The 25,703-nt window shown below is 36.3% G+C and overlaps 4 protein-coding genes across 4 annotated transcripts; 2 read left to right on the top strand and 2 right to left on the bottom strand.

Annotated features, from left to right (window-relative positions):
* Positions 1-17,558: 17,558 nt before the first annotated feature.
* PG986_010778 (uncharacterized protein) lies at positions 17,559-18,453 on the top strand (the record flags this gene model as incomplete). Its single annotated transcript, XM_066847000.1, has 3 exons — positions 17,559-17,711; positions 17,783-18,244; positions 18,325-18,453. The coding sequence occupies 3 exons, from the start codon at positions 17,559-17,561 to the stop codon at positions 18,451-18,453; spliced, it is 744 nt and encodes a 247-aa protein (XP_066696491.1).
* Positions 18,454-20,697: 2,244 nt separating this feature from the next.
* Positions 20,698-22,864, top strand: PG986_010777 (uncharacterized protein; the record flags this gene model as incomplete). Its single annotated transcript, XM_066846999.1, has 6 exons — positions 20,698-20,735; positions 20,819-21,203; positions 21,382-21,697; positions 21,786-21,860; positions 21,956-22,102; positions 22,197-22,864. 6 exons carry the CDS (start codon positions 20,698-20,700, stop codon positions 22,862-22,864), a joined length of 1,629 nt encoding a protein of 542 aa, XP_066696490.1.
* A 690-nt stretch (positions 22,865-23,554) lies between these two features.
* On the bottom strand, positions 23,555-23,992 carry PG986_010776 (uncharacterized protein; the record flags this gene model as incomplete). The annotated part of the gene is made up of 1 exon (XM_066846998.1): positions 23,555-23,992. The coding sequence occupies one exon, from the start codon at positions 23,990-23,992 to the stop codon at positions 23,555-23,557; it is 438 nt and encodes a 145-aa protein (XP_066696489.1).
* A 10-nt stretch (positions 23,993-24,002) lies between these two features.
* PG986_010775 (uncharacterized protein) lies at positions 24,003-25,451 on the bottom strand (the record flags this gene model as incomplete). Its single annotated transcript, XM_066846997.1, has 1 exon — positions 24,003-25,451. The coding sequence occupies one exon, from the start codon at positions 25,449-25,451 to the stop codon at positions 24,003-24,005; it is 1,449 nt and encodes a 482-aa protein (XP_066696488.1).
* Positions 25,452-25,703: the final 252 nt, after the last annotated feature.

Genomic DNA, 25,703 nt, shown 5'->3' with positions numbered 1-25,703 from the left:
TATAGGTAACGTGGTTTACCACTACACGACGCATATCACTTGGCGACGTACCTTAATTTAATTTTAATATAATTAAACTTTAACGCGTAATACTTTTATAATTATAATGCTTAATTAATCCTAAAAAGATTAAATAGTTTTAATAATTTAACCGATATAAAACGAATTAAATTAAATAAGTTAAAAAGTAATTAACGTGGTTTATTACTACGCGACGTATATTACTTAGCGACGTACTTTTTCCACTTCTTGACCCTTTTATATAAATTAATTTAATTATAACGTTTAAAATTAATTAAAATTACTCGTTATCTAATTCCTTGCTTAATTTTATATTTTTTATATATATTTATATATTATAATTTGTTTCGCTGTAAATATTATAGCGCTTTTTACTAGTCGCCCTCCGTTTTAACGAACCCCTATTTTCATTTTTATTAAGCGTTAAACGTTTTTTTTTACTTTCTTATTTTATAGCTATTAAAATTTCTTAATAATAAGGGCTTTTTTAAATTAAACTCGCGATTTTTTAGCTCTCCGGCGCTTAAAAAAGTGCTAAATTAGCCTCTTTTAATATATATATTTTATCGCGTATAAGGGTTATTTTATAGGCTATTTTAGTTATACTTTTCGTTATTTAGTTTACCGTATTTAAAATCGGCGTTAAAAAGCTTCCTTAATAAATAAACACCCTCTTTTAATATAAATAAAGTACTTAATTATTTATTAAGGGTTAAACGGCGTTTAAGGGTCGTAAGTACTAGCCGTCTTTAGATAGGATAGGTTAAGTGTAAACGTTTAAAAACGCACATTTAGTTTATTAATTACTTCGTTAAGGTTATAAAATACTAAACTAAATACGCTAAATTTAAATTTAATATTAATTTCCGTAAAAATAATAAAATACGCGGCTTTAAAAGTAATAAAAAACTCGAGCTTAATAATATAGTTTATAAAAGCCTTAATAAATAGCTCGATTTTTTTCGAATAAGCACGTTTTAAAAGCGAATAAAATGCTATATCGAAAAGTTAAAGCAAGTGCGATAAATAGGGAGGTATATTAATAATAATAATATTGTTATTTTAGCAGTATACCTCGAATTCGGCCGAAATATAGTTCTCGTAGCCGTCGAGAATTAAAAAGCGATAGCAACCTTTTATTTACGATTTAGTATATTTATTAAAGTGCTTAATTCAGTTTAAGCCTGTCTCGTTATTAATCTAGCTATTAGAAGTCGGCTTAATTACCTAGTCGCCCGGTAAATCGGTTTCGCGAAACTAGTTCGCGAAATAATATTAGTTTTAAACGATTAAAAACGGCGAAATATATTAGCTTTACGAATTAATATATTTAATCGCCGTTACTTATTTCTAATTATTAAGCTAGACTAATTTCGCTTTTTTACGCCGCTCGGCGCGTATTACGATAAATATTAACCCGATTATATTTATTATAAAGCCGGTCTCGTCGAAATTTTAAATATTTTCGTTAACGATCCCGTATTTCGTTTTTATATTCGCGACTAGCGTAAACTAAGTAAAAATAACTTTAAAATCTTTATAAAAAACCTTTTAATAATCGTACCGACGATTTATTTTAATCTTTAAATTAGGGTTACGGTTAATAAAAAGCTTAACCTAATACTTACCGACGCGGTCGCCGCCGCGTAACGCGGTAAAAAATTAGCTATATTTTTTACACTAGCGAAATCGGGAAACATCCCTCGAATATTTAAATTAATTATATATTTACGAAGTACCTTCTCTTTAATTAAATTTATTTTACGTCGTTTCGGTCGAATTTCGCGTTTTAAAGTTCGGCCGTAATTTAATAACGTAAAATTAATTCGGGTATATTATAAACTTTTACTACTATTCTTTAACTTATTTAATTCGGTTCGTTTCGTATCGTTTAAATTATTAAAACTATCCGATCTTTTTAAAATTAATTAGGCATTATAGTTATAAAAGTATTACGCGTTAAAGTTTAATTATATTAAAATTAAATTAAGGTGCGTCGCTAAGTAATATACGTCGCGTAGTAGTAAACCACGTTATAAAAGCTTATAATATACTTAAATTAATTTTACGTTATCGAATTTATAGCCGAACTTTAAAACGTGAAATCCGATTAAAACGATATAAAATAAATTTAATTAAAAAGGAGGTACTTCGTAAATATATAATTAATTTAAGTATTTAAAGGATACCTCTTAATCTCGTTAATATAAAAAATATAGTTAATCTCTTTACCGCGTCGCGTAGCGGCGACCGCGTTAATAAATATTAAGTTAAGTGTTTTATTAACCGTAACCCGAACTTAAGTTTTAAAATAAATCGTTAATACGAGTATTAAAGGGCTCTTTATAAGGATTCTAAAATTATTTTTATTTAATTTACATTAATTATGAATATAAAAGTAAAATATAGGATCGTTAACGAAGATATTTAGAATTTCGACGAAACCGGTTTTATAATAAATATAATCGGGTTAATATTTATCGTAATATACGCTAAACGGCGTAAAAAAGTAAAGTCGGTTTAGTTTAATAATCGGGAATAAGTAATAGCGATTAAATATATTAATTCGTAGGGTTAATATATTCCGCTATTTTTAATCGTTTAAAATTAATATTCCTTCGCGAATTAATCCCGCGAAACCGATTTACTAAGCGATTAAGTAATTAAATTAACTTTTAATAATTAAATTAATAACGAAATTATAAAGGGTACATGAATTTAAGTGGTAATAATAGGTAAAAGGTGATAAAAAGATAAAGCTAACGCTTATTTTTTTATATTTCTAAGGGGCCTAAGTTTTTATATATATAAGGCGGCGGAATAAAGCCGGAACCGGTACGTAAATGCCTTATTTTTTTTATCTTTTTTATAATTATTCCCTTTTTTTAAGCAGGTGTCCCGATTACGTAAGCGGCTTTGTTTACGCGTTTTATTAATTGACGGGAGCTTAGTTAAGGAGGAGTTTTATAATAAATAATAAAATAGTGAGGTAAAGGTAAAAAGTAGGTAAGAAATAAATAAAGGGCGCTAGGCGCCGAGGCGCTTATATTTAAGGTACTTTTCGGAATATAAATAAATCGATAAGGTTATTAAACCCTCGCTCGTTTTTTTATAGTATTAATTATAATTTTTTTTATAATTATTAATCTTACGATTTTTTTTCGTATTTTATTATTTTTACGCCCGTTTTTTTATTATAACCTATTTAATACCTTTTTATTTATTATAGCCGCCGTTTAATAATATATTAATTTATTAAGTAGTTATAACGGCGTTTTTATTACTATTATAATCGACTAAGCTTATTACTTATACGTTTCATTTTAAATAATTAATTATAAGCTTTTCGAAGGTAAGCCGCCGAAGTTTAATTTCATTTTTAGTAACTTACGCTTTTTATCGTATAATTAAGCTTATTCGAAACTCGGCTATATTAACGGTAATAAAATTTATAAGGCCGTAAATATATATAGTTTTTTCGGTATTAAAATTATTTTATTAATATTTTATAGTAGGTTTTCGGCGTTTTTATAAGCGACTTTAACGTTATTAATATTATTTTTTTAAGTTTAACCGAGTATTTCTAAGAGATAAACGATATTAATAAGTACGTTTTTTTAGCCTTTCGCTACGAGGCGGGTAGTATTCTTTACCGTTTCGTTATTACTTTTACCCGTATAATCGAGGCTTATAAAGCCGAATTTAATATTAACGGCTCGAAAAAAACCGTTAAAGTAAATAAATATTTTCGGTTATTTTCTTTATTATTACCGCGGGTATCTAACGAATTTGTTTTAAATAAAAAGGCCTAGTTAATTACCGTTAAAAGTACTTTATCTATAAGGATATTTTATAAAAACGCTTTTAACTTAACGCCCCTAACGCCGTAAATCTAGGGATTTTTTTTATATTACGCAGTTTCGTTAACGTTTTTTTAAATTATTAACGAGTTTATAATTATCGAGGCTTTCGTTTAACTTTGTTTATTACCTCGTAACCGTGGTTTCGTTATTTAATATATAATTTTTAATTTCGCTTGAAAACATATCGCCACTTTTTTCGCCCGTATTAATAATAACGTTATTAATAAATAGGCTAACTATTTCGAGGGTTATTTAAAACTCGTAGGTTTAATTTTTTAAACGGAAATTTTATTCTCGTTTCGGCCGCGTTTCTTTTATTAAAAGTATAGTTTAATTAACGTAACGTAATACCTTATAGCCTATTAAAAAGGCGTAAATATAATTACCGTTTAAATAAATAAATTCGATTCCTACCGAAACCCGGCTTCGGCCGTATTTCTATAATTATTAATTAATAACTCGTTAAAATTTTTAAATCGTTCCGGCCTTTTATTATATATATATTTTTTAGGTTTACCCTTTTTCTTTATAATTAACTAATTAACGAATACCCTTTTTTCGTATTACGCGACCTTTGCCGGCGCGTTTTTTAGGTTTTTAGCCGGCTTTTATTAGTTATATTTAAACGGCTAGCCTTTTTACTTTATTAAATAATATATCTAATCTTTTTATTTTATTTTATTTCGTACTTTTTTTACTTTTTATTCTTCGTTATCTTCTAATTCCGGCATCGGAAGCGCTTTATCGGTCCTCGCCGTTTATAATTTTAATAACTAAATAAGGAAGACGTCGTAAAGCCGGGCGTACTTTTCGGACAGGGCTAATTAATAAATAAAGGTTCCGATACGCTTTAAAACCTTAAAAGGTCCGACGAATTTAAAAATTAATTTCCGGTTCTAGACTTTTAGGTTTTTAATAAATAAATCTACTATTTAACCCACGCTTAAAATTAACGGTTTATAATAGGAATTATAATACTTCGTTTATTTTTTAATAGCTTTTCGCTATTTCTTTTATTCCCGCCCGTAGTTTTTATAGCTTTAACAGCCGGTTTTTTACCGTAAAAGCTTTTTTTAAGAGGGAATTGTTTTTAACGAATATTCGGAAATTTAGCTAGTAACCGTAAGTTACTTTAAAAAGGGAAAGGCTTATCGATAAGTTAACGGTTAAATTAATTACGAAAAAGGTAATATATAATAAGTTCGGTTATAACTTTAACTATTCCGCTATATAATAGCGTAAGTAGGTTTTAATAATTTAGTTTATACGTTTTATTTATTTATTAATTTATAGGTGAAACGTTATTAAATGCTTTAGTTTTACCTTATTTTTATAGTTTAATTCGAATTAAAAAACGTTAATAAAAATAGCTCCCCGGTTTAAGAATAGCTTTTTTAAGCTCCCGAACTAATATTTTATTTTTTCGTAAAAAGTTAAGCTAACTTTATAGCGTTAATAAAAATTAATACTAAAAAAAATTGGTTTAGTATATCGGTTTATTATTATAAAAATAATATTAATAACCTTTTTATAATAAAAAGATTTCGGTAGGTTAATAATAAAGTTTATATTATACTTTTTTTTAAAGCGACTTAATTATAGTAACGATATAAGTTTACCGTAAGGTCGGTAATGTTTCGTTTTCGAGCTAAGGTATACCGAATAACTTTTTACGTATTCCGCTACGTTATTTTATAGTTCGGGCTAATAGAATTTTTTTAAAAGCTATATTATTTAGTTATATTTAAAATAGTTATTAAGCGGGTTATTATAGTAAATTTATAGTAGTTACGTTTATAGCGCTGTTTATTTTAATATATAAGCTTTTTTTTAAGTATACTAAGCTTTTTTTTATAACCGATTAATTACGGTTTAAATTAACCTCGGCCGCGGATTACGTTTTACTTTTTTTAGTAAACTTTATCCCGTTTTTAGGCTCGTATAATAAAATTTTTTAAATTTATACTAATTTAATTTATTAAAGGGTTTTCTTTTTAAACGAACATTTTTACCTTTTATTAGAATATCGCTTACGATAGGATTATATATTCCCTTATATTTCGTGTCTTATATATCGTTTAAGTTAATACCTATGGTTTATTTTTTAAAAGTGTAATATTTATTGTTAATTTCCGCTTTAACGTCGGTAATAATATTAGATTATTTTTTACTTTAACGATATAATTAAGCTATTTTAACGAGCTATTAGCCGAGTTACCCTTTCCCGGCCGGTATATAATCGTAAAATTAAAAGGAGTTAAATATATATATTATCGTATTTAGCGATTATTTAATTTTTCGCTTTTTATAAAGTTTTATAAGTTTTTATAGTTTAATAATATTTTAATAACGTGTTTCGCTTTTTTTTAAATAATATTTTTAATGTTTAAAGTACGAAATAATCGTTAATAGTTTTTAATTTAAAATTTTATAATTTAGTTTTAGACTTAAAAACCTTTTTTTAAAAAAAGAGATTAGGTATTAAAACTTTTTATTACTTTTTTTAAAAAGGGTTCCGGTTATTATAAATCGAGAGGCATTTATTTTAAACTTTACCGGCTTTTTAAGGTTAAAATAAGCTAATAATAAAGCTAACCGGAAAAACTACTTTAAATACTTAAAGGTTTACTCCGCGGCGTTATTTAACGGGAATAAACTCTTATTCTTTTTAAGGTTATATCTTTTTAAAAGCCTTATTAAGGGGGTAGCGATTCCCGAATATCCTTTTATAGATCGCCGGTAAAAGTTATAAAAGCTTAGAAAAATTTATAGGTTATAAATAGAGTTTAATATAAACTATTTTCGAATAGTGTTTATTCGTAACGGGTTTATCGATATTCTTTTTATAAAGATCCGGTACTTTAAGAATTTAAGCGAGCTTTAAAAAAATTAGTATTTAACGCGCTTAACGTATAAGTTCGTTTTTAACGATTTATTATACATATTTTTTATAGATTTCTTTATTAATAGAATAAATTAAAATATTATTTAAATATATTATATAATACGTGTTAACTAATCCCTCGAGGTATTACGAAATGTAATATTAGAACGTAACTAGGGCGTTAATAAGGCTTATAACTATTACTAGGAATTTATATTAGCTATATCGGGTACGGAACGCGGTTTTTTATTTATTTTTTAGTTTAATACGAATAAAGTAATACGTATTTTTTAAATCGATTTTAAAAACTTTTTTTAATTATAAAACTCTATTTAATATCTCCGAAATAAAGGGTAAAGTATAACGATTTTTAATCGTAACTTTATTAAGGTTTTTATAATTTACATATAACCGTAACGTCCCGTCTTTTTTAAAGACGAAAAGGATAGGGGCTCCGGCTAGGCTCTAGAACTCGCGGATTTTCCCTCCTTTTTTTATTTTATTTAATTATTTACGTAAAGCTTTTAATTTAAAGTACGATAACGGATAAATAAATTTATAAAAGGGTTTCGTACCTAGTTTAAAATCGATAATATAACTTATTAATCGGTCGGATAGGAGAATATCGCACTTTTTTATATTAAAAAAAGTAATAAGTCCGTTAAAGCATTACGAAAAGGGCGCGTTAAAGGGATAATTAACGATTTTCAACGTTTTCTTTTTTTATATATCCTTTTTTAAGGATATTATAACGTAATACTAAGCTCGGCCTTTATAGGCGCGGTGGAATACTTAAGGCGTAAAAAGTTAAATTTACGCTATATTAATAAAGAATTATTAACGGTTTAGCCCCGTATTAAGCATTATTCGTAATATTTATATAGCTTTATAAGATAAAAAAACGGGGGCGCCGGTATATTAGGGGTCCTAATTAATTACGACGTAAGGCCGGCGAACCTTTTAAATTACCCTTTAAAAATTAATAATATTAAACTTTACTTAATAAACGTTATACGTAAGGATATATAATTTATTAACCGACGTAATTAATACTATATAGAATAGGGTACGAGGTAACTTAACCTTTTCGGCGAAAGTGTAATTAATTATATTTACTTTTAAATAAGTATTTAAATCGACGAACGTATAAATCGGGGTAAAGCGCGATAATAAGGTAACGATCGTAATAAAGGTCCGTAAGTTTTTAAACACTTATAATTAGATTAATAGTTAAGGAGGGTATTTTTTTTATTTAAAACCTATAACGTGGTTTACCACTACGCGACGTATATTATTTAGCGACGCACTTTAATTTAATTTTAATATAATTAAACTTTAACGCGTAATATTTTTATAATTATAATGCCTAATTAATCCTAAAAAGATCGGATAGTTTTAATAATTTAAACGATACGAAACGAACCGAATTAAATAAGTTAAAGAATAGTAGTAAAAGTTTATAATATACCCGAATTAATTTTACGTTATTAAATTACGGCCGAACTTTAAAACGCGAAATCCGACCGAAACGACGTAAAATAAATTTAATTAAAAAGGAGGTATTTCGTAAACATATAATTAATTTATATATCGAAGGGATGCCTCCCGATTTCGCTAGTGTAAAAAATATAGCTAATCTTTTTACCGCGTCGCGTAGCGGCGACCGCGTCGATAAGCACTAGGTTAAGCGTTTTATTAACCGTAACCCGAATTTAAAGATTAAAATAAATCGTCGGTACGATTATTAAAAAGCTTTTTGCGAAAATTTTAAAGTTATTTCTATTTAGTTTATATTAATCGCGAATATAAAAGCGAAATACGGGATCGTCGATAAAAGTATTTAGAATTTCGACGAGATCAGCTTTATAATAAGCATAATCGGGTTAATATTCGTCGTAATACGCGCCGAGCGGCGTAAAAAAACGAAATCGGTTTAGCTTAATAATCGGGAATAAATAACGGCGATTAAATATATTAATTCGTAAGGCTAATATATTTCGCCGTTCTTAATTATTTAAGGTTAATATTATTTCGCGAATTAATCCCGCGAAACCGATTTACCGGGCGATTAGGTAATTAAGTCGACTTTTAATAATTAAATTAATAATAAAATAAGCTTAAACTAAATTAAGCACTTTAATAAATATATTAAATCGTAAATAAAAAGTCGCTACCGCTTTTTAATTTTTAACGGCCACGAAAGCTATATTTCGGCCGAATTCGAGGTATACTATTAAAATAACGATATTATTACTATTAGTATACCTCCTTATTTATCGTATTTATTTTAACTTTTCGATATAGTATTTTATTCGCTTTTAAAGCGTACTTATTCGAAAAAAATCGAGCTATTTATTAAGGCTTTTATAAACTATATTATTAAGCTTAAGTTTTTTATTATTTTTAAAGCCGCGTATTTTACTATTTTTACGGAAATTAATATTAAATCTAGATTTAACGTATTTAGTTTAATACTTTATAACCTTAACAAGGTAATTAATAAACTGGATGTGCGTCTCCGGACGCTTATATTTAACCTATCCTGTTTAAGAACGGCCAGTATTTACGACCTTTAAACGCCGTTTAACCCCTAATAAATAATTAAGTACTCTATTTATATTAAAAAAGGGTGTTTACCTATTAAGAAAGCTTTCCGACGCCGATTTTAAATACGGTAGACTAAATAACGAAAAGTATAATTAAAATAGCTTATAAAATAACCTTTATATATAATAAAATATATATATTAAAAAAGGCTAATTTAGCATTTTTTAAGCGCCGAAAAGCTAAAAAGTCGCGAGTTTAACTTAAAAAAGCCTTTATTATTAAGGAATTTTAGTAGCTATAAAACGAAAAGGTAAAAGGGAAACGTTTAGCGCTTAATAAAAATAAAAATAAGGGTTCGTTAAAACGGAGGGCGACCGGTAAAAAGCGCTGTAATATTTACGGCGAAATAGGTTACAATGCGCGAATATATAAAAAAGATATAAAATTAAGCGAAGAATCGGATAACGAATAATTTTAATTAATTTTAAACGTTATAATTAAATTAATTTATATAAAAAGGTCGAGAAGTAGAAAAGGTGCGTCGCTAAGTAATATACGTCGCGTAGTGGTAAACCACGTTACGTTAAACTTATATTTCTTAAGATTAATTTAAAAATTAACTTCTAACAATTTTTAAAAAACCTTTTTTACGTACTCCTTATATTAAAAAAGGTTTTTAAAATAAATAAAAATACCGTCTATATAAACGTAATAAAAATCGTTAAAATATTCCCGTAGTAAATCATTAATAAACCTTTAAAAAATAAATAATTTATTAATTAATTTAAACGGGAAAACTCTATATTTATACGCTTTATAACGGGTTCGAAAAGTCGTTAAATTTTCGTTTTTTTTCCCTGAAGCGGACTTTATAAAAAACTTATTAAATATTAATTTTAATATAAATTTTAGCCTTAATTATTTTATTAAAGGTTTTTTTAATTAATAATAACGGATATCGGTTTTTTTATATAATAATATTTAATTTCTTAAAGTTTATATAAAAACGAAGCCCGCCGTCGTTTTTAAAAACTATAAATATAAAACCCGCTTAAAAAGCGTCGCTCGATATAATAAAGCTTTTTTTAAAAGTTTTTCGAGATATATTTTTAAGCCGCGATAAACTCTTTAAAAAATATTTTATAAAATAAGCCATAATTTAAATCGTTTAATTTCGTACCGTTTATTAATTCGATTTTATAATTTATTAATCCGCGGTATTTAATTAATTTATCGGATTATACTTTATTAAATACATAGTAAAAATCTTTATATACGTTAAACATTATTTCTTTTACCTTTTAACGCAGTTCGTTTTTATTTTTAAATAAAAAGTTATCCTAAAAAGTTTCCCTTTTTTAAATAAACTTATCGATTTAATAAAAAATTACTTTATAAACTTAATATAAATCGTTTTTTTACGCTTTAATAAAAGCTTAAAACGTTTAAAATTACTATATTAAATAACTTTTAATAATATTAACTAGTTACGTTATAAGCGAGGTAATAAAAGCCGCGCTCGTTCTTTTAATTATAATAAGGCGTACGTTCCGGCGTCTATTCGCGATTATCGCTTAATTATTTTAATTACCGTAATGTATTATTAAAATTACGCTATATTTTAATTAATCCTTTATTTATTCGATAAATTATACACGGAAGGATTTTTAAAAAATCTTCCTTCGTAGCTAAAAAGCTAAAAATATTAAGTAACCGCGCGCTTTTCCTTTCTATAAAGCAGGCTTTTAATTAAAAAAATCGACCGTTTTATTCCCGTTTATTTTTTTTAATTTAAGCTTTTAAAGCCCGGTTCTAAGTATCCGTACTTTTTAACAATTCGAATATTTTAATAATATATTTACCCCGTTTATTAATATATCCATGTTTTCGGTAAAGTTTTAATTATCGGGATAATCGAAATAATAAGTTTTTAAACGAATAACGACGTTATATTCCTTAAATTACTTTTATTTAATAATAAAATTATATTTTATATTAATTATTATAAAAGAAATTAACCTAGTACTCCGGTAATAAATTTATAGGTTAACGAACACTATTACGTTAAGGAATTAAAAAAGTTTACCGTTAAAACCTTTAATCTCGTAAGGCCGAGAAGTAATTATTCGTTTTACACTTAATTACTTAATTACTTTATTAATAAAATTTACGCTTATAAATAAATAACCGGCTATTTTTATATTAATAAGCGCTACAATAGTAAATAACGATAATTTATTACTACTTATAATATATTTAAAAATTAAAAAATCCTCTAATTAATTCCTATAAAAGATTAAATAGTATCGTTATTAAATTATTCTTAACGGTAATTAATATTTATCCTAAAAAGAAATCTTTATTCTTTAGAATTAATTTTTTAATTTTTTCGGCTTAGCGAGGGTTTAATTAAGCTTACGATTATTAAAAAAAGACTAAGCGAAGATCCTCTATATTTTCGATAAATCTCGTTAATATTAATAAGTTTACGTCCTCCGGTATTATATTAATTTAAAAGATAGTTAATTTTTTAGTAATTAGTTTAATAATAATTAAAACAGCGTCTTTTTTTTACTAGCTTTTAAGTTTTTTTTAACGGTAATAGGAAAAAAGTAAATCTTAATTAAAAACTTACTTATTAATAAAGTAAACTTCGTAAAAATAACGGTTTTAAAACCGCCGGCTTTATTGTTTTTATTATTAAAATTATTCTTAGCGGTTAACGAAAAAATAAGTTTATTAAACCGCTTTTTTTTCGTTCGCGTTTACGAAACTTTAAACTATTTACTTATAATATTTAGCGTAAACATTAAAATCGACGGTTTTATTAAAATATATCGTAATAATAATAATTATAACGTAATCTACGGTCTAATTAAATACACGGTCCAATTAAATATTTTCTAAGGCCTCGTATAACGAAATATAAATTAATTCCACCATAACGTATTTAATATATTAAAATTAATCGGAATCCTCCTCTTTAAATACTTTTATATTATTTTAATAGGTGCGCGTATTATACCCGGGCTCCCCGTAAATTTTATAGCGTCGCGGGCGCGTCTTAAGCTTTTTTATACGACTATTACTTCAGCGCGATTTATTTTGTAATTATTTATTAACGTTTTTTTAAAACTATAAGTTTTTTTAGTTTATATACGAAGTAATTCTTTATCCTATAGCCGTTTTTTTTTTTCGTACGGCGGCGCCGGCTAAATATTTTATTTACTTTTTATAGTACGGTTACTTTACCTTTTAAAAAAGCGAGCCGGTATATTATTTACGTTATACCTTTCGTAATCTAGTTAAATCTAATTAAAATCGACGTCGGAGAACTATTTTAATACCGTATAATACGGTTTTAAACGTATTCGGTTTAAGATTAAGTTTTAATCGGGTTATTTAAAGTTTTTAATTCTTAAGGAATAAATAAACCAGAAAACGTCCCCGGAAATATTAAAGTACGTAGTTTTATATTTAACTATAAAATAATATATTCCGGATTATACGGGACGAGTCCGGTCTCTCGAAAGCCTCTTTATATATTCGAAACGGTGAAAATCGCCTAGAACGCTTTTAAAAACGTTAGTAAAAAATCCTCTTTTAAAATATAAGTAATATGCGCCCGTATAAAACCTTTAATTTTTTTCCCGTACGCCCTTTTTAACGCATAAAAACAGCCGATATTAAAAAGCTAGAGTTTATATAACGAATAAAAAAGCATATAAAATATAATAATCGAGTTTTTTTATAGTAAAACTCGAAAATTATTAAATAATAACTCTTATAACCGTTAAAGATTAATAAGCGGTAAATACCCTTTATACGAAACTTCGTATATTTATCGAAATATCGAATTTAATCCTCGCTTTTTTTATTCGTAATCTAGCTATTTTTAATAACTATAATTACTTAATCTTTCGGTAATAAGCTATTTTCGTACTAAAAAAAAGGTGCGTTTTCCCGGTAAAAATAATATACGAAAAAATAACGTAACCGTATAATTCGACGCCCTATATTATTATAACCTATTCCCGATTCCCTTATTATATTACCCTAAGCCTTTTATATCGATCGGAAATAATTACGACCATTTCGAACGAAATTTAACCTATAAAAAAACCCGGTTTCGCCGAAATTATATATATCCTTTTTTTAAATTTTATACTTATTAATTATATTCCGTATAAAAATAAACTACGCGTAATACGCGTCGGAATCTTCGTAAAAAACTCTTTAATAATCGATTTTTTAATTAAAACGCGTCCGGAAATTTAATTATCGTTATACGAAATTAAAGACTTAATTAACGCCGACGCGTTCCGCGTCGCGTAAATTAAATAATCGATTCGCTATATTTTTAATACTATTTATTTAAAGTAGAAACGATCGCGAATTTAAATTAATTATATATTATACGATTAATTATTCTTCGGAATTCGTAAACTTTTATATTAACGACTATATATTTCGTTATAAAATACTACCGTAACGCCGGTAACGTAAAATTATATAGGGGATATTATATATTCGCGTTGCGGCTTATACGCGTAATTTAGAGTCTTTTTAAAACGCTTAAAGCGCTAATTATATATCGTTCTCTTTCTATTAATTTACTATCGTAAATAGTAAAAATATAAGGCATAAAATATAAGTTGTATAGAATTAAAAGAAAGTGTTTAATTAAACCGTGGATTACGTTAACGCGAAATATAAATTTATCGTAAAAGCTTTCTTTTTAAAAAGTACGGGGGAGTTCCTTTTCTCTAGTTAATTAAATAAAATCGGATAAAAACTTTTAATATTCGGTTAAAGAAATTATTTTTAATTAATCGTACTTTTTTTTAGTTTTTCGCGAAAAGTATAATTAAAGTAGCGCTTTTATAAATAATCGAAAAATTTATCGGTAATAATAATATAATTAAAGTAATAGTCCCGAAAAAAAGCAGTAATTTACGGGCGGCCTTTTTTATATAGTTATAAATAACGTTAAATACTTAATTATTAAAAATAAAGTAATCGGCGTTCTCGATTTATATATTTTTAATTTAATAGAATTAAACGTCGAAAAAAACCTTATTTTTATTTTTATTATTATAAAAATCGTCGACTTTTATTTTACGATTTTTTTATAGCGGGTACTTCCGTCGTTAATTATAATAAAAAAAATATTATTACGTTTATTTATAATTAATCGAATAATAACGGTTTAAACGTTATATAATTATTTTAATCGGTTCGCCGATTCGATATTAATTTTTATAAAGTTAATAATTAAATCGTTTATAGTTACCTTTACGGATTCCCGGGCGATAATAACCTCGTTATAAGCCTTAATTAATTCCTTTAAAATAAACTTTAACGAATCGAGTTCGCTATTTAATTTATTAATTTTAAACTGTTTTTTTATTAAGTTTTCGCCCTTATAAATATCGTAATAGTCGAACGAAAAAAAAGCTAAATATTTAGCTTAAATAATAATTATATTTAATTAAAAATCCGCTTAACGGGCTTTAATATAAAAATCGAATATTTATATCGTGCGAGAGTAACTTAATAAAAAAGCGAGGTATATTTCTTAAATTAACTTATTCGGGTTATTATATATATTTTTAAACTTATCGATAATTACGAGTTTATTTTTAAAAGGTTATTTAACTTCTTTAATTTTAATTTACGAAACGAAAAAAAAGTAGCTTTATTACCGTTACGTATATATTAATTAAACAAAGAGTTTAATCGGGCCTATAAATTTTCGTTATTTAAATTATCGATAATAATATCGTATTACGAAAATTAAGCCTCTTTTTATAATCGTTTAAAATCGGTAAAGGTATAAAAGCTTTATTCGTTTTTTACGTTATTAGGGTTATTTTAAATAGTTTATATTAACTCGATCTTTAAGTTAATTAATAAACTATATCGATTAAAAGAGCGGCGGAAAAAACGAGTTAACTTTTTATCGGATTTTTTAAGTTCGCTAACGAGTTTTACGAAAACACTTTAATTAAATTATATATATCGCTTAACCTCGGCTTAAAAGACACGGTTATTTTCGTTATACATTATAATATATTTATTTTAAAATAAATCGTTAAACGTTAAAAGTTTTTAGCGTCGATTAATTAAGGTTTATTTCTTTATCGCGTAACGGTAAAAATAATACTAATTAATTCGAATAAATAAATAAAATATCGTACTATTAAACGATAAAAAAAGCGATCGTAAATAATTACACTATTAAGTCTTAATAAAGCGGGGCTATAAATAAATCTTGAAATAAATAGAATTTACAATAGAGAAGGAAAAGAAGAAAAAATCGAGCTAAGGCCGATATAATAGATTAATTGTAGCAATAAAGTAATAGGGCTAGTATAAGGTCTCCACACTAACTAGCGTATAGGCTAACGCACTATGTTACTTAAATCCGGATTTAATATTTTTTCCCGTAAAAATAATAAAATACGCGGCTTTAAAAAATAATAAAAGACTTAAGCTTCGTAATATAATTTATTAAAGCTTTAATAAATAGCTCGATTTCTTTTAAATAAACACGCTTTAAAACCGAATAAAATACTATATTAAATAATTAAAATAAATAAAATAAATAAAGAAGTATACCGAGTATAATAATATTATTATCCTAGTAATATACTTCGAATTCGGCCGAAATATAGCTCTCGTAATTATCGATAATTAAAAGCGGTAAAAACCTTTCGTTTACGCTTTAATATATTTATGAAAATGTTTAATTTAATTTAAGCTTATTTCGTTATTAATTTAATTATTAAAAGTCGGCTTAATTACTTAATCGCCCGGTAAATTAATTTCATAGGATTAATTCGCGAAGTAATATTAATTTTAAATAATTAAAAACGGCGGAATATATTAACCTTATAAATTAATATATTTAATCGCTGTTACCTATTCTCGATTATTAAATTAAATTAACTTCGCTTTTTTACGCCGCTTAACGCGTATTACGACGAATATTAACCCGATTATACTTATTATAAAACCGGTCTCGTCGAAATTCTAAATATTTTCGTCGATGATTTTATATTTCGCCTTTATATTTATAATTAATATAAATTAATTAAAAATAACTTTAAAATCCTCGTAAAAAGCCCTTTAATAATCGTACCGACGATTTATTCTAATCTTTAAATCCGGGTTATAATCGATAAAAGGCTTAATTTAATACTTACCGACGCGGTAAAAAACTTAATTATATTTTTTATACTAGCGAAATCGAAAGGTATCCTTTAAATATTTAAATTAATTATATATTTACGAAATACCTCTTTTTAATTAAATTTAATTTACGTCGTTTCGGTCGAACTTCTCGTTTTAATGTTCGGCCGTAAATTTAATAACGTAAAATTAATTTAAGTATATTATAAGCTTTTATTACTACTTTTTGATTTATTTAATTTAGTCCGTTTTATATCGCTTAAATTATTAAAACTATCCGATCTTTTTAAGATTAATTAAGTATTATAATTAAAAAAGTATTACGCGTTAAAGTTTAATTATATTAGAATTAAATTTAAGTACGTCGCTAAGTAATATACGTCGCGTAATAGTAAACCACGTTAAAGTATTTAATTAATTTTATTATTTTTTATTAAATAATCGTCGATATAATTTTTATATTATTTAAATTAAGCTTAAAATAGCCGTAAAATTAATTTATATATTATAACGCCGAGGTTAATTTAATAAAGTAAATATTTACCCTTCGCTTATTTTTTATAATTTAATAACCGATTTTCGAAAAATAAAATACATTAATAAAAATATTAACCTATTATAATATTATAATTATAACACTTAAAACCGTAAAATTTATAATAATACGCTATCTTTTATAATATTGCATTATTAATATTATTCCGAGCCTTAAATAAAACCGCCAGCACTTTATTCTTCTTTAACCGCCGAGCTGGGGGCGGATTACATGACGTCAACGAGTCGTGCCGTCGTCATCAATGCTTCGCGATCAAGGTCAATGGCGTTGCGACATGTAGGGGGTAGGTTAGGTGTTTCATGTCCGTGGAATGCGGGTTTTTTTGTTTATGTAGTAACTCTCTTGCGACTGGAACGAATATAGCGACATAGAACTCCTCACTCCCATTCAATCCGGGCAGATGTTCACACGATCTTTCATAAGGCAGACAACTCCGCTTATAACTACCATCAGCAGAAGATACCCAGTTACTCCGTATTTCATTAAGAGAACGATGGCTTCAGGAGTCCCCTCTGCGACTGCCCAGGCGCAGGAGAAGGCCAATACGACGTATGACTCGTTCACGATGAAGAACACCAACCTCAACGAGGGGCCGGGCGTCAAGCTGAACGATCAACAAAAGATCATCGTCTCTAGCGTGTTAGACGTGAGTCATCAACACCAATGTTTCTACTGCCTACCTGCAATGCGCTAACGGCCCCGCGCCGGCGTCATCAGCTCTTTGGGGGCGACCCTACCCTGAAGCACCTGAGCCTCTGGAAGAAGGATGCCCTCTTCGCCGACCCCCTCTCCTCCGCCCAAGGCTTCGACCGGTACGCGGCACAGTGGTACGGCCTGGCCTCACTATTCAGCCCCATCCAGATCCAGTCGCACCGCGTCGTGAGCGGGGGCAACCCGATCGAGGTGGAGCTGACCAACAAGTACGTCGTGGCCGGGTCGGTGCCCCTGATCAAGGGCAAGGAGCAGACCATCAAGTCGCGCGTGCTGATCCACGTCGACGAGGCCGACGGGCTCAAGATCGCCAAGGTTGAGGACCGCTGGGACGACAAGCTGCCCGACGGCGCCGTGAGCGAGGTAGGTGACGTCCTCCCCTTGGCCGCCCTCCGCTGGGCCGCCAGGACCGGCGTCACGTGGGGCTGGTGGGCGTTCATGAATGCCAGCTGGTGGCGGCCCTTCTTGGTGAGAAATGAGAGACAAGAGCATAATGTGTTGGAAAGGCATTTGCGGGTATGAAGTGTTTGACTGACTATGTTGTACAGGCTTTCCGGAAGCTGAACGCGGTGACTGTTCCTACGTTCGTCAAGGTGCCCAAGAACGATGAAGAGGACATGAAAATGAAGGCTGCGCGAGAGAGCTCTTCTTGCACCTGCCTGACGTCAAGAGAGTAGAAGTGCGCTTGGGAGTCCCTGGAATGTTCTTGCGTATGGGGAGCATGCGAGCATTGCATCTGGCTTCCCCTGGGTATGATAATGGAAGGTCTAGGCGATTGCTTTTCGTCTCGCTTCGAGAGTTGCTTCCGATATGATCTCATAATGATGGCGCCATTGGGTTCACTGCTTCGTTACATGTATGCGAACCGGAGGGTCACCGCGAGTTGCGGATACTATCTCCGCATCTATCATGAAATAACATACACATTCATTGCCCGGTTTTCATCCCAACTGTCAACCTCTCGTATCTGCTTGTTGCCGACGGTCAGTTCAGTGTTGTTAGTCCCATCTCTCTCACGACAGGCTAGTCCCTGATCCCGAAATAGGTTCAACCGAATGGAGAATTGCTCGTCCAGCAGGAATCATGGTTTCTCGTATTTTCTACCCTGCTGTCCTCATGATGATCAGGTTTCTGTCAGCGACGAAATTCTGGTGACGTAATAGTACGGAAGACATGACTGACCCGTCGCCCGAATCCGACTATCGTCAACTCCTTCCCCGCTCTTGGTCTAGACCAAATGTCATCCATTGTGGGACTAAAAGCCTCATCGCCTGAGATATGTTGTTCAGGGCTGAGAAGGCTGTTGGTCTGTTTGATCTGCTTGTCCGCACCTGCGGGCCAGCGTCGTCGGCGTCAAGCCGACCGCCTCCAGCAGGACAGCTGAGACCCCCAATAAGGAGTTTTACTGGCCGTTTGAATGTCTTCGACAACTCCACACACTATATCGTCTGCGGCCGCCCGGCGCATCATGCCCGAACCACGAGGATCTGCTGATGACAGTGGCTTCTCGATCGCACTCAAGCCACCCATGTAACCCTCTGCCCAGTCGCACACAGGACCAGGCGGCCGTGGAACCGCCAGAACCGGGCAGCGGCCAATCGGAATCCGCCACACGATTTTCTCTCCCTGCATGTCATACCGACCAACGGAAGATGCAGATACGGGCCAGCCGCACGAGAACTATCGCCGCAGATCAAGAGCGCAGGCTTGAGGCTGTACGACACACCCAAAGCTCTTCGAGAAGCAAACAACTTCCGTCCGCGGTAAGTCTAGCCTGACGTGGCCGGTCCGAGAACATGACCCCTGCTCTCAAGGCTTGCTTCCGGGCCACTTGTCTCGTTGCCCCCGGAGACGCAACTGTCAGGTCCCATATTGGAAAATCGACACCCAGAGGCATGTATGCTGCCTCGAAGCAGTTTCAGACATCCAACGAGTAGATGATGCTTAAGAGTTATGCAAGCCACGCACATGGCAGTGGTGTAGAGGGATAGTGTTTATGTTGGTGTCAGTCTGGCATATGGAGAATCAGACATGCCAACGGCTGGTTCGGGCGCCTTCTCTTTTCGTCAGTCGAAGAGACAAGGCCCTACACCCGAACGGACGTATTGTGCAAGGCGAGGAAGGCTGGGAATAAGCACTACCGACTTTGGTCAAACCACACACCACCTCGGCCCCCGCGGCAACAGCGTCACGACATGAAATAGCTTCAACGCAGCAGCGAGCGATCCCCCTCGGTGACCCAGTGCCTGGAAATAGTTGCATTTTCTTGCACACCGACTAGCTACCCTGCTTCTTCCATGACGGACGGGGCATACTGTCACAACAGTGCGTCCATGCTTGCTAATTGCAGCAGGGCACGACAGCATCCTGGTCCTTCCGTCGCTCATGTCCCACGTCGACGCCGGACGATGCCTTTCAGTCTATGGTCGTCCTACCTCGAGGGGATGGATCACGCTTGGTTCATGCTGTATCAACTACAAGGGACTGAACGCCTGGGGCAACAGCAGCTTCGGAATTCGATCGAGGCATTTCTCTCGTAACAGAAACCTGCTGTTCCCTGTTCTCTCCCCGGTTCAGACCTGCTCGAATTGATTAAACGCTTCCGAGTTCTTGGGTACATGATGGCGGAAGGGAACGGGACGATCGAATCGCGAGATGGGATGCGTGTGGCTTCGTATCACGAAGTAACGGCTTAGCTCGTCGCTCTTCTGGACCTGATACGTCCGGGTCACTATAAAGTGTCCCGTGGATCCCCCCAATGTTTCGAGCAACAACTCCTCTGCCAATCCAAGGCACCGCCAGGCACGCACCAGTGTGTCCCTTCCTCCTTGGTCACTCATCGATCAGCTCCTCTCGTTCATCCTGACCCTCACTCCTGTCTGCCAAGAAACCAAGGGCATACCCTTCCTACATCTCTCACGATGATGTTGAAGATCAGCCCGTTCCTGCTTCTCGCCACGTAAGTGAGCCCCTTTATATCAGGCCCCCTATCTTTCCAGTGTTCCAACAGAAGATGAACATTCTAACACTTCCCTTCTACAGACTCACGGCCGCCAACCCGGTCCCGGGTGGAGGCGGAGAGGGAGGAGGCCACGGCGGGGGCTGGGGCGGCGGCGGCTACGGGAACGGCCACGGAGGGGGCGGCGGCGGCGGCTACGGGACCCAGACCAAGGACGGGACCTGTTACCCCGTAACCACGACCATCTCGGAAACGAGCACGAGCACGTGCACCGAGTACGTCACCGAGTCCTGCGTCCCTGTCGTCACGACCGAGACGGTGCCTGTGCCCACGACCGTCGTCAGCACCACTACTGCAGAGGGCAGTGGGACGACCATCTACTCGACTGTGGTGCAACCGACTACCGTTGGCGGATCGACCGTGGTCGTGCCTACTACGGTCTACTCAGGCACCACCGAGTACGAGGAGGTAAGTCTGACTGCATACTTCTAATCCAAGCCTTAGCTTGCTTTAGCATCTCAGATGCATGAAACTAGCCCCCCACCCCCTTCCCCTTAGTCCACTTGCACACAACGTTTTGCACCAATTGCTGTGTCTTCCCCCACATGCTCCTGCAGTGATATGATGACTGACTTGCTTGGTCTAGACCACGATCTACATCACCACCGCTACTCCAGTAGGCACTACTGTGACCGAGTACGACACGGTGACTACTGAAATCCCCGGTACCCCGGTCACCGTGGCCACCACCGTCTACTCGACCATCGTATCTCCCGGCGTCGGAACGACCGTCACGGAGTACTCCACCGCATACGTTACGGACACCACGACTCTCCCGGGCGGCGTCAGCACCATCACGACGACTCTCTACTCCGTCTCGCCAGGCCCGGGCACCACCGTCACCGAGACCAGCGTCGTCCCCACAACTGTTCCCGGTGTCGGCTACACTACCACGCTGCCAGGTAAGCTTTGACATCCCATGATAGCAATGAAAAGTATCATCAGTGAGACTCCTTGGTGCTAACCACGCTCCAGGGGTCACATCTATAGTCACAGTTCCTACTACAGTCACAGGTGGTGGAACTACCGTCACAGTTCCTACTACCGTCACGGTAACAACGTCAGGTATGTCTGTCCATATCTCACTCCAAACAAGAGTCACTCCCTTTACCCCCTTTTTGGACTGTTGACTAATTTTCTTTTTTTCCCTCATTAAAAAGGTCCCGGCGGCTACACCACTACGACTGTCACCGAGAACCAAGGTTACACCACCACCGTTCCCGGTCCCGTTACTACCGTCACGAAGACAATCGCCAGCTACTGTCCTTCATCCCCTGGAGGCTTGACTACTGTCACAGTGACGTCCGGTAAGTCTAATCTGTCTACTTCCCGATTAACCCTAAGGAGTGCATTCATTTTCCGTCTGAATGACGGTGGCTAATACGGGTCTACTCAAAACAGGCGGCAGCACCACCACCGTCACGGCCAGCGGCGTGCGCGGCACGGCCACTGAATACGTCACCGTCGTGACCACATTACCAGGCATCTCGTACACCACTACCGCGCCGGGCGGTACAGTGACCATCCCCACCACCATCAGCGTCAGCGGCGGCGGTGGCGGCAGCACCGCGACGGAGTACGTCACCCAGACTGTAACAACGGGCGGCGGCGTCGCCACCACCACGGTAACTGGTCCAGGGGTTACGTCCATCATTACGGCCAGCGGCATCGGTAGCACCGCCACTGAGTACGTCACCGTCGCGACCACCCTACCGGGCATCACGTACACCACCACCGCCCCAGGCGGCACCGTCACCGTCCCCACCACCATCAGCGTCTCTGGCAGCGGCAGTACGGCCACGACCACCGTCACCGAGTCGGGCGGGTACGGCTACAGCAGCAGTTGCCCCATCGTGACGCCGCCCGCGCCCACGACCGTGACCGTGACCACCACCACGGGCACCAAGTGTGACGGCGGCGGCGGTGGTTACCCGACCAGTCCCCCGCCTCCTCCCCCGACGACCACGGCCCCGCCGCCTCCGCCGCCGGTGACGACCTCGAAGACGAAGGACCCCGGTGGCTACGGGTACCCTACCAACAAGTACGGATACGGTAGGAGAAAGTACTGAGGCGGATTTTCATTTTCGGCGGGGTAGGTACTTCGACTGATGACGATGAGGATTACGAATGACCGAATGAAGAAAGAAATAAATAAGACAAAACGGGAATGGTTTCGGGAACGGCGTTTTGAATGACAGACGGGGTGGGAAACATTGACGACGAACATGACGAAACGTAAACCACTCCTTTAGATACCACTATCCTCAGTGTTAATCTCTTCGCTTCGATACCTTCCTTTACATAGCCACTTTTACATAGACATGGAAAAAGCTTTTCCTCCTTAAATTTCTTATTCATGTTTGGATATATATTGAACACATGTAGACTATGTTATGGAAAATGGGGTTGTAGTGAAGAGTGTCATATGAGGAACACGAGGTCAGCTGCGCGCCATTCAGGGTCCGAGGCAAGGGGATCGCAAGAAGTAATACTGTATCTCCATTACCCCCCACTTACAAAGTGTCTTTCCAAGATAAATCAGATTCTGCTATATATAAACCTCCCACAGAACCAAAAAAGGCAACAAGAACGAAACAAGAACATTCCACCCCCTCCCCCGATCCGCGCCCCTCCAGACCCAGCATAACCCCAAGCCTCCCGAAGACTACCACACACATCTGTCCCCTTTGTCGTAACTGCTCATATTGTTTCCGAGCCTCGCGACGAGGCGACTCCGGCCGCCATGGTCCATCGCCCGCTTACCCACCCAATGGCGTCCGGGCCACGCGCCTCCTCTTGGCCGGCGGCGCCCTCGTAATCATCACGGACTTAGCCGCGGCCTGGCGCCTGGCAAAGGGGTTGTTGTAGTGGCCCGTGTCGGCTCTAGTCCTGTTGAAGCTGATCGGGATCGCGCCGCCGCCGTCCTGCCCGGCGAGGTTGACGGCGTCGTCCTCACGGGGCCGCTTCTTCCCTCCCCGGCGCACCGACGGAGGCGGGTTCAGCCAGACGGAAACACCCGCCCATTCTTTGATGGCGAGCTGCCTCTCATCCAGCGTGGGCGGGGTAGGCGGCGTCTTCTCCTCGGATGTCGTATCGGTCTCGGGCGTCTTCTTCTCCGGCTCGGGCGCGCCGGTGCCGGTGTTCTGCCGCCGCACCTCCTGCTTCATCTTGTCCGACCAGCCCTCGTAGAAGGGCATCCCGTCGTCGTCAAAGGGATCCTCGTCTTCGTTGGGCACTTTGATGGCCTTCTTGGCCTCGCTGGTCTCGCCCTTCCTCGGGTCGTCCTTGGGCCCGCGCGCGCTGCACGACCTCGACGGCGACGCGGGCCTGGTAGTCGCACGCGCGCACGACGGCGGCCGCGTTGCTGCCGACCATCTCCCAGCGCTCGAGCTCGTAGTGGAACCAGCCGGGCATCGGGTCCCACAGGAACCGGTTCTCCGCGGCCGTGGCCGACGGCGGGCGGGACCGGAGCCCCTCGTCGGGCGCCATGGCCTCCCACGCGGTCACGAGGCGGCGCAGCATCGTCTTGATGTTGGCGTAGGCCCGCACGCCGCACGAGTACGCGTTGTTCTGGGCCGGGACCCAGACGGGCTGGCGCCAGCTGTTCTCGGGCAGCCGTTCGGCTTCGCTGTCCGTGAACTGCAGGCCGGCGGACCGCAGGAGCCCCTCGACGCAGGAGTAGACGTTGACCTTGTAGTCGCCCATGGGTCCCGGGTCGATGCCCTCGATGACGGAGATGCGCTCGACCCGGGTGTAGTAGTCCTCGTTCTCGTTGTCCTCGTCATCCTGGCCGGTCAGCGCGATGATGACGGTGACCCAGTGGTTGCGCTCGACATTGACCGTCAGGATCGACCAGGCGCACTGGCGGATCTGGTGCAGCTGGCGGTTGCCCCGGACCACGCCATCAATGACCCGGATTTTCAGGAAGGCGTCAGTCAAATCGCGGGCGGCCTGGACGCCGCTGGCATTGGGTCCATTTAGACTGAAGTGATCCCCTTCCCAGTTGCTCACGTATAACAAGCTCCACATGCTCGGGGGCACGATTTCCTCCACGAGCGTCCCCAAGGCTGTGACGAGGGCGGCGCTCGGGAGCCAACCCTTCATGTTGTCCTGGATCGCGTGCAGGCTATTGAGGCTGCCCGCGCCGGCCGCGGGGGGCAAGTTGAAGCCGGTGGTCGTGGCGGGGGCGACATTGATGTGCTCGATCTTGTCGTCATCGTTGCACAAGACGAGTCCTAGTTTCATGTTTTTGTTTTCGTTTTCGGGCGTAGGCTTCTTGTCTTTTGTCTCGTCGTCCGTGTCCGACAACTCTAGAGGCACGTCTGGCGTCGCTCCTGGGCCGACCCGTGTTGTTCCAAAGTTTCCAGGGGTCACCGTCTTGCTAGGGGTAGTCGTCTTGCTAGGGGTAGTCCTCTTTCCGGTAGTCGTCTTTCCCCGAGTCGGGGTCACCGTCTTTCCCCGGGTCGGGGTGACGATCTTCCCTCGAGTCGTCGGTTTTCCTCGGATTGGGGTTGAGATCGTTCCTCGAGTCACCCTCTTGCCCCGGGTCGGGGTCGGGGTCGCCGTCGTTCCTCGAGTAGTCGTCTTTCCTCGGGTCGGCGTCTTTACAGGGGTTACCGTCTTTCCGGTGGCCACCTGCCTCCCTGGGGTTGACATTGTGTATATATGATAGCACACCAAATGTGCTTGAAGCAATTATGAGTTATTCTTATAATGCGAATCAAAAGTGCGCCAGCTCAGGGTTGTCGAGACGACAGACAGGTACGAAGCACTGAATCGCAAATCGAAGAGTTGTTTCACGGGATGGGAACAGGTCGCTCTGCTCAGTGGGAATTACGATGACCCCCGACCTTGCGACGAATCCCCTTCATTGTTGCCATTATACCAGGCCAAAGAACTCGATCATTG

The sequence above is a fragment of the Apiospora aurea genome (genome assembly GCF_038362705.1).
Source record: "Apiospora aurea strain CBS 24483 chromosome Unknown utg000007l_segment0_segment0, whole genome shotgun sequence".
NCBI classification, from domain to species: domain Eukaryota; kingdom Fungi; phylum Ascomycota; class Sordariomycetes; order Amphisphaeriales; family Apiosporaceae; genus Apiospora; species Apiospora aurea.
Note: the sequence above shows the minus strand (reverse complement) of the source record. Positions and strands in the feature narration are given on the sequence as shown.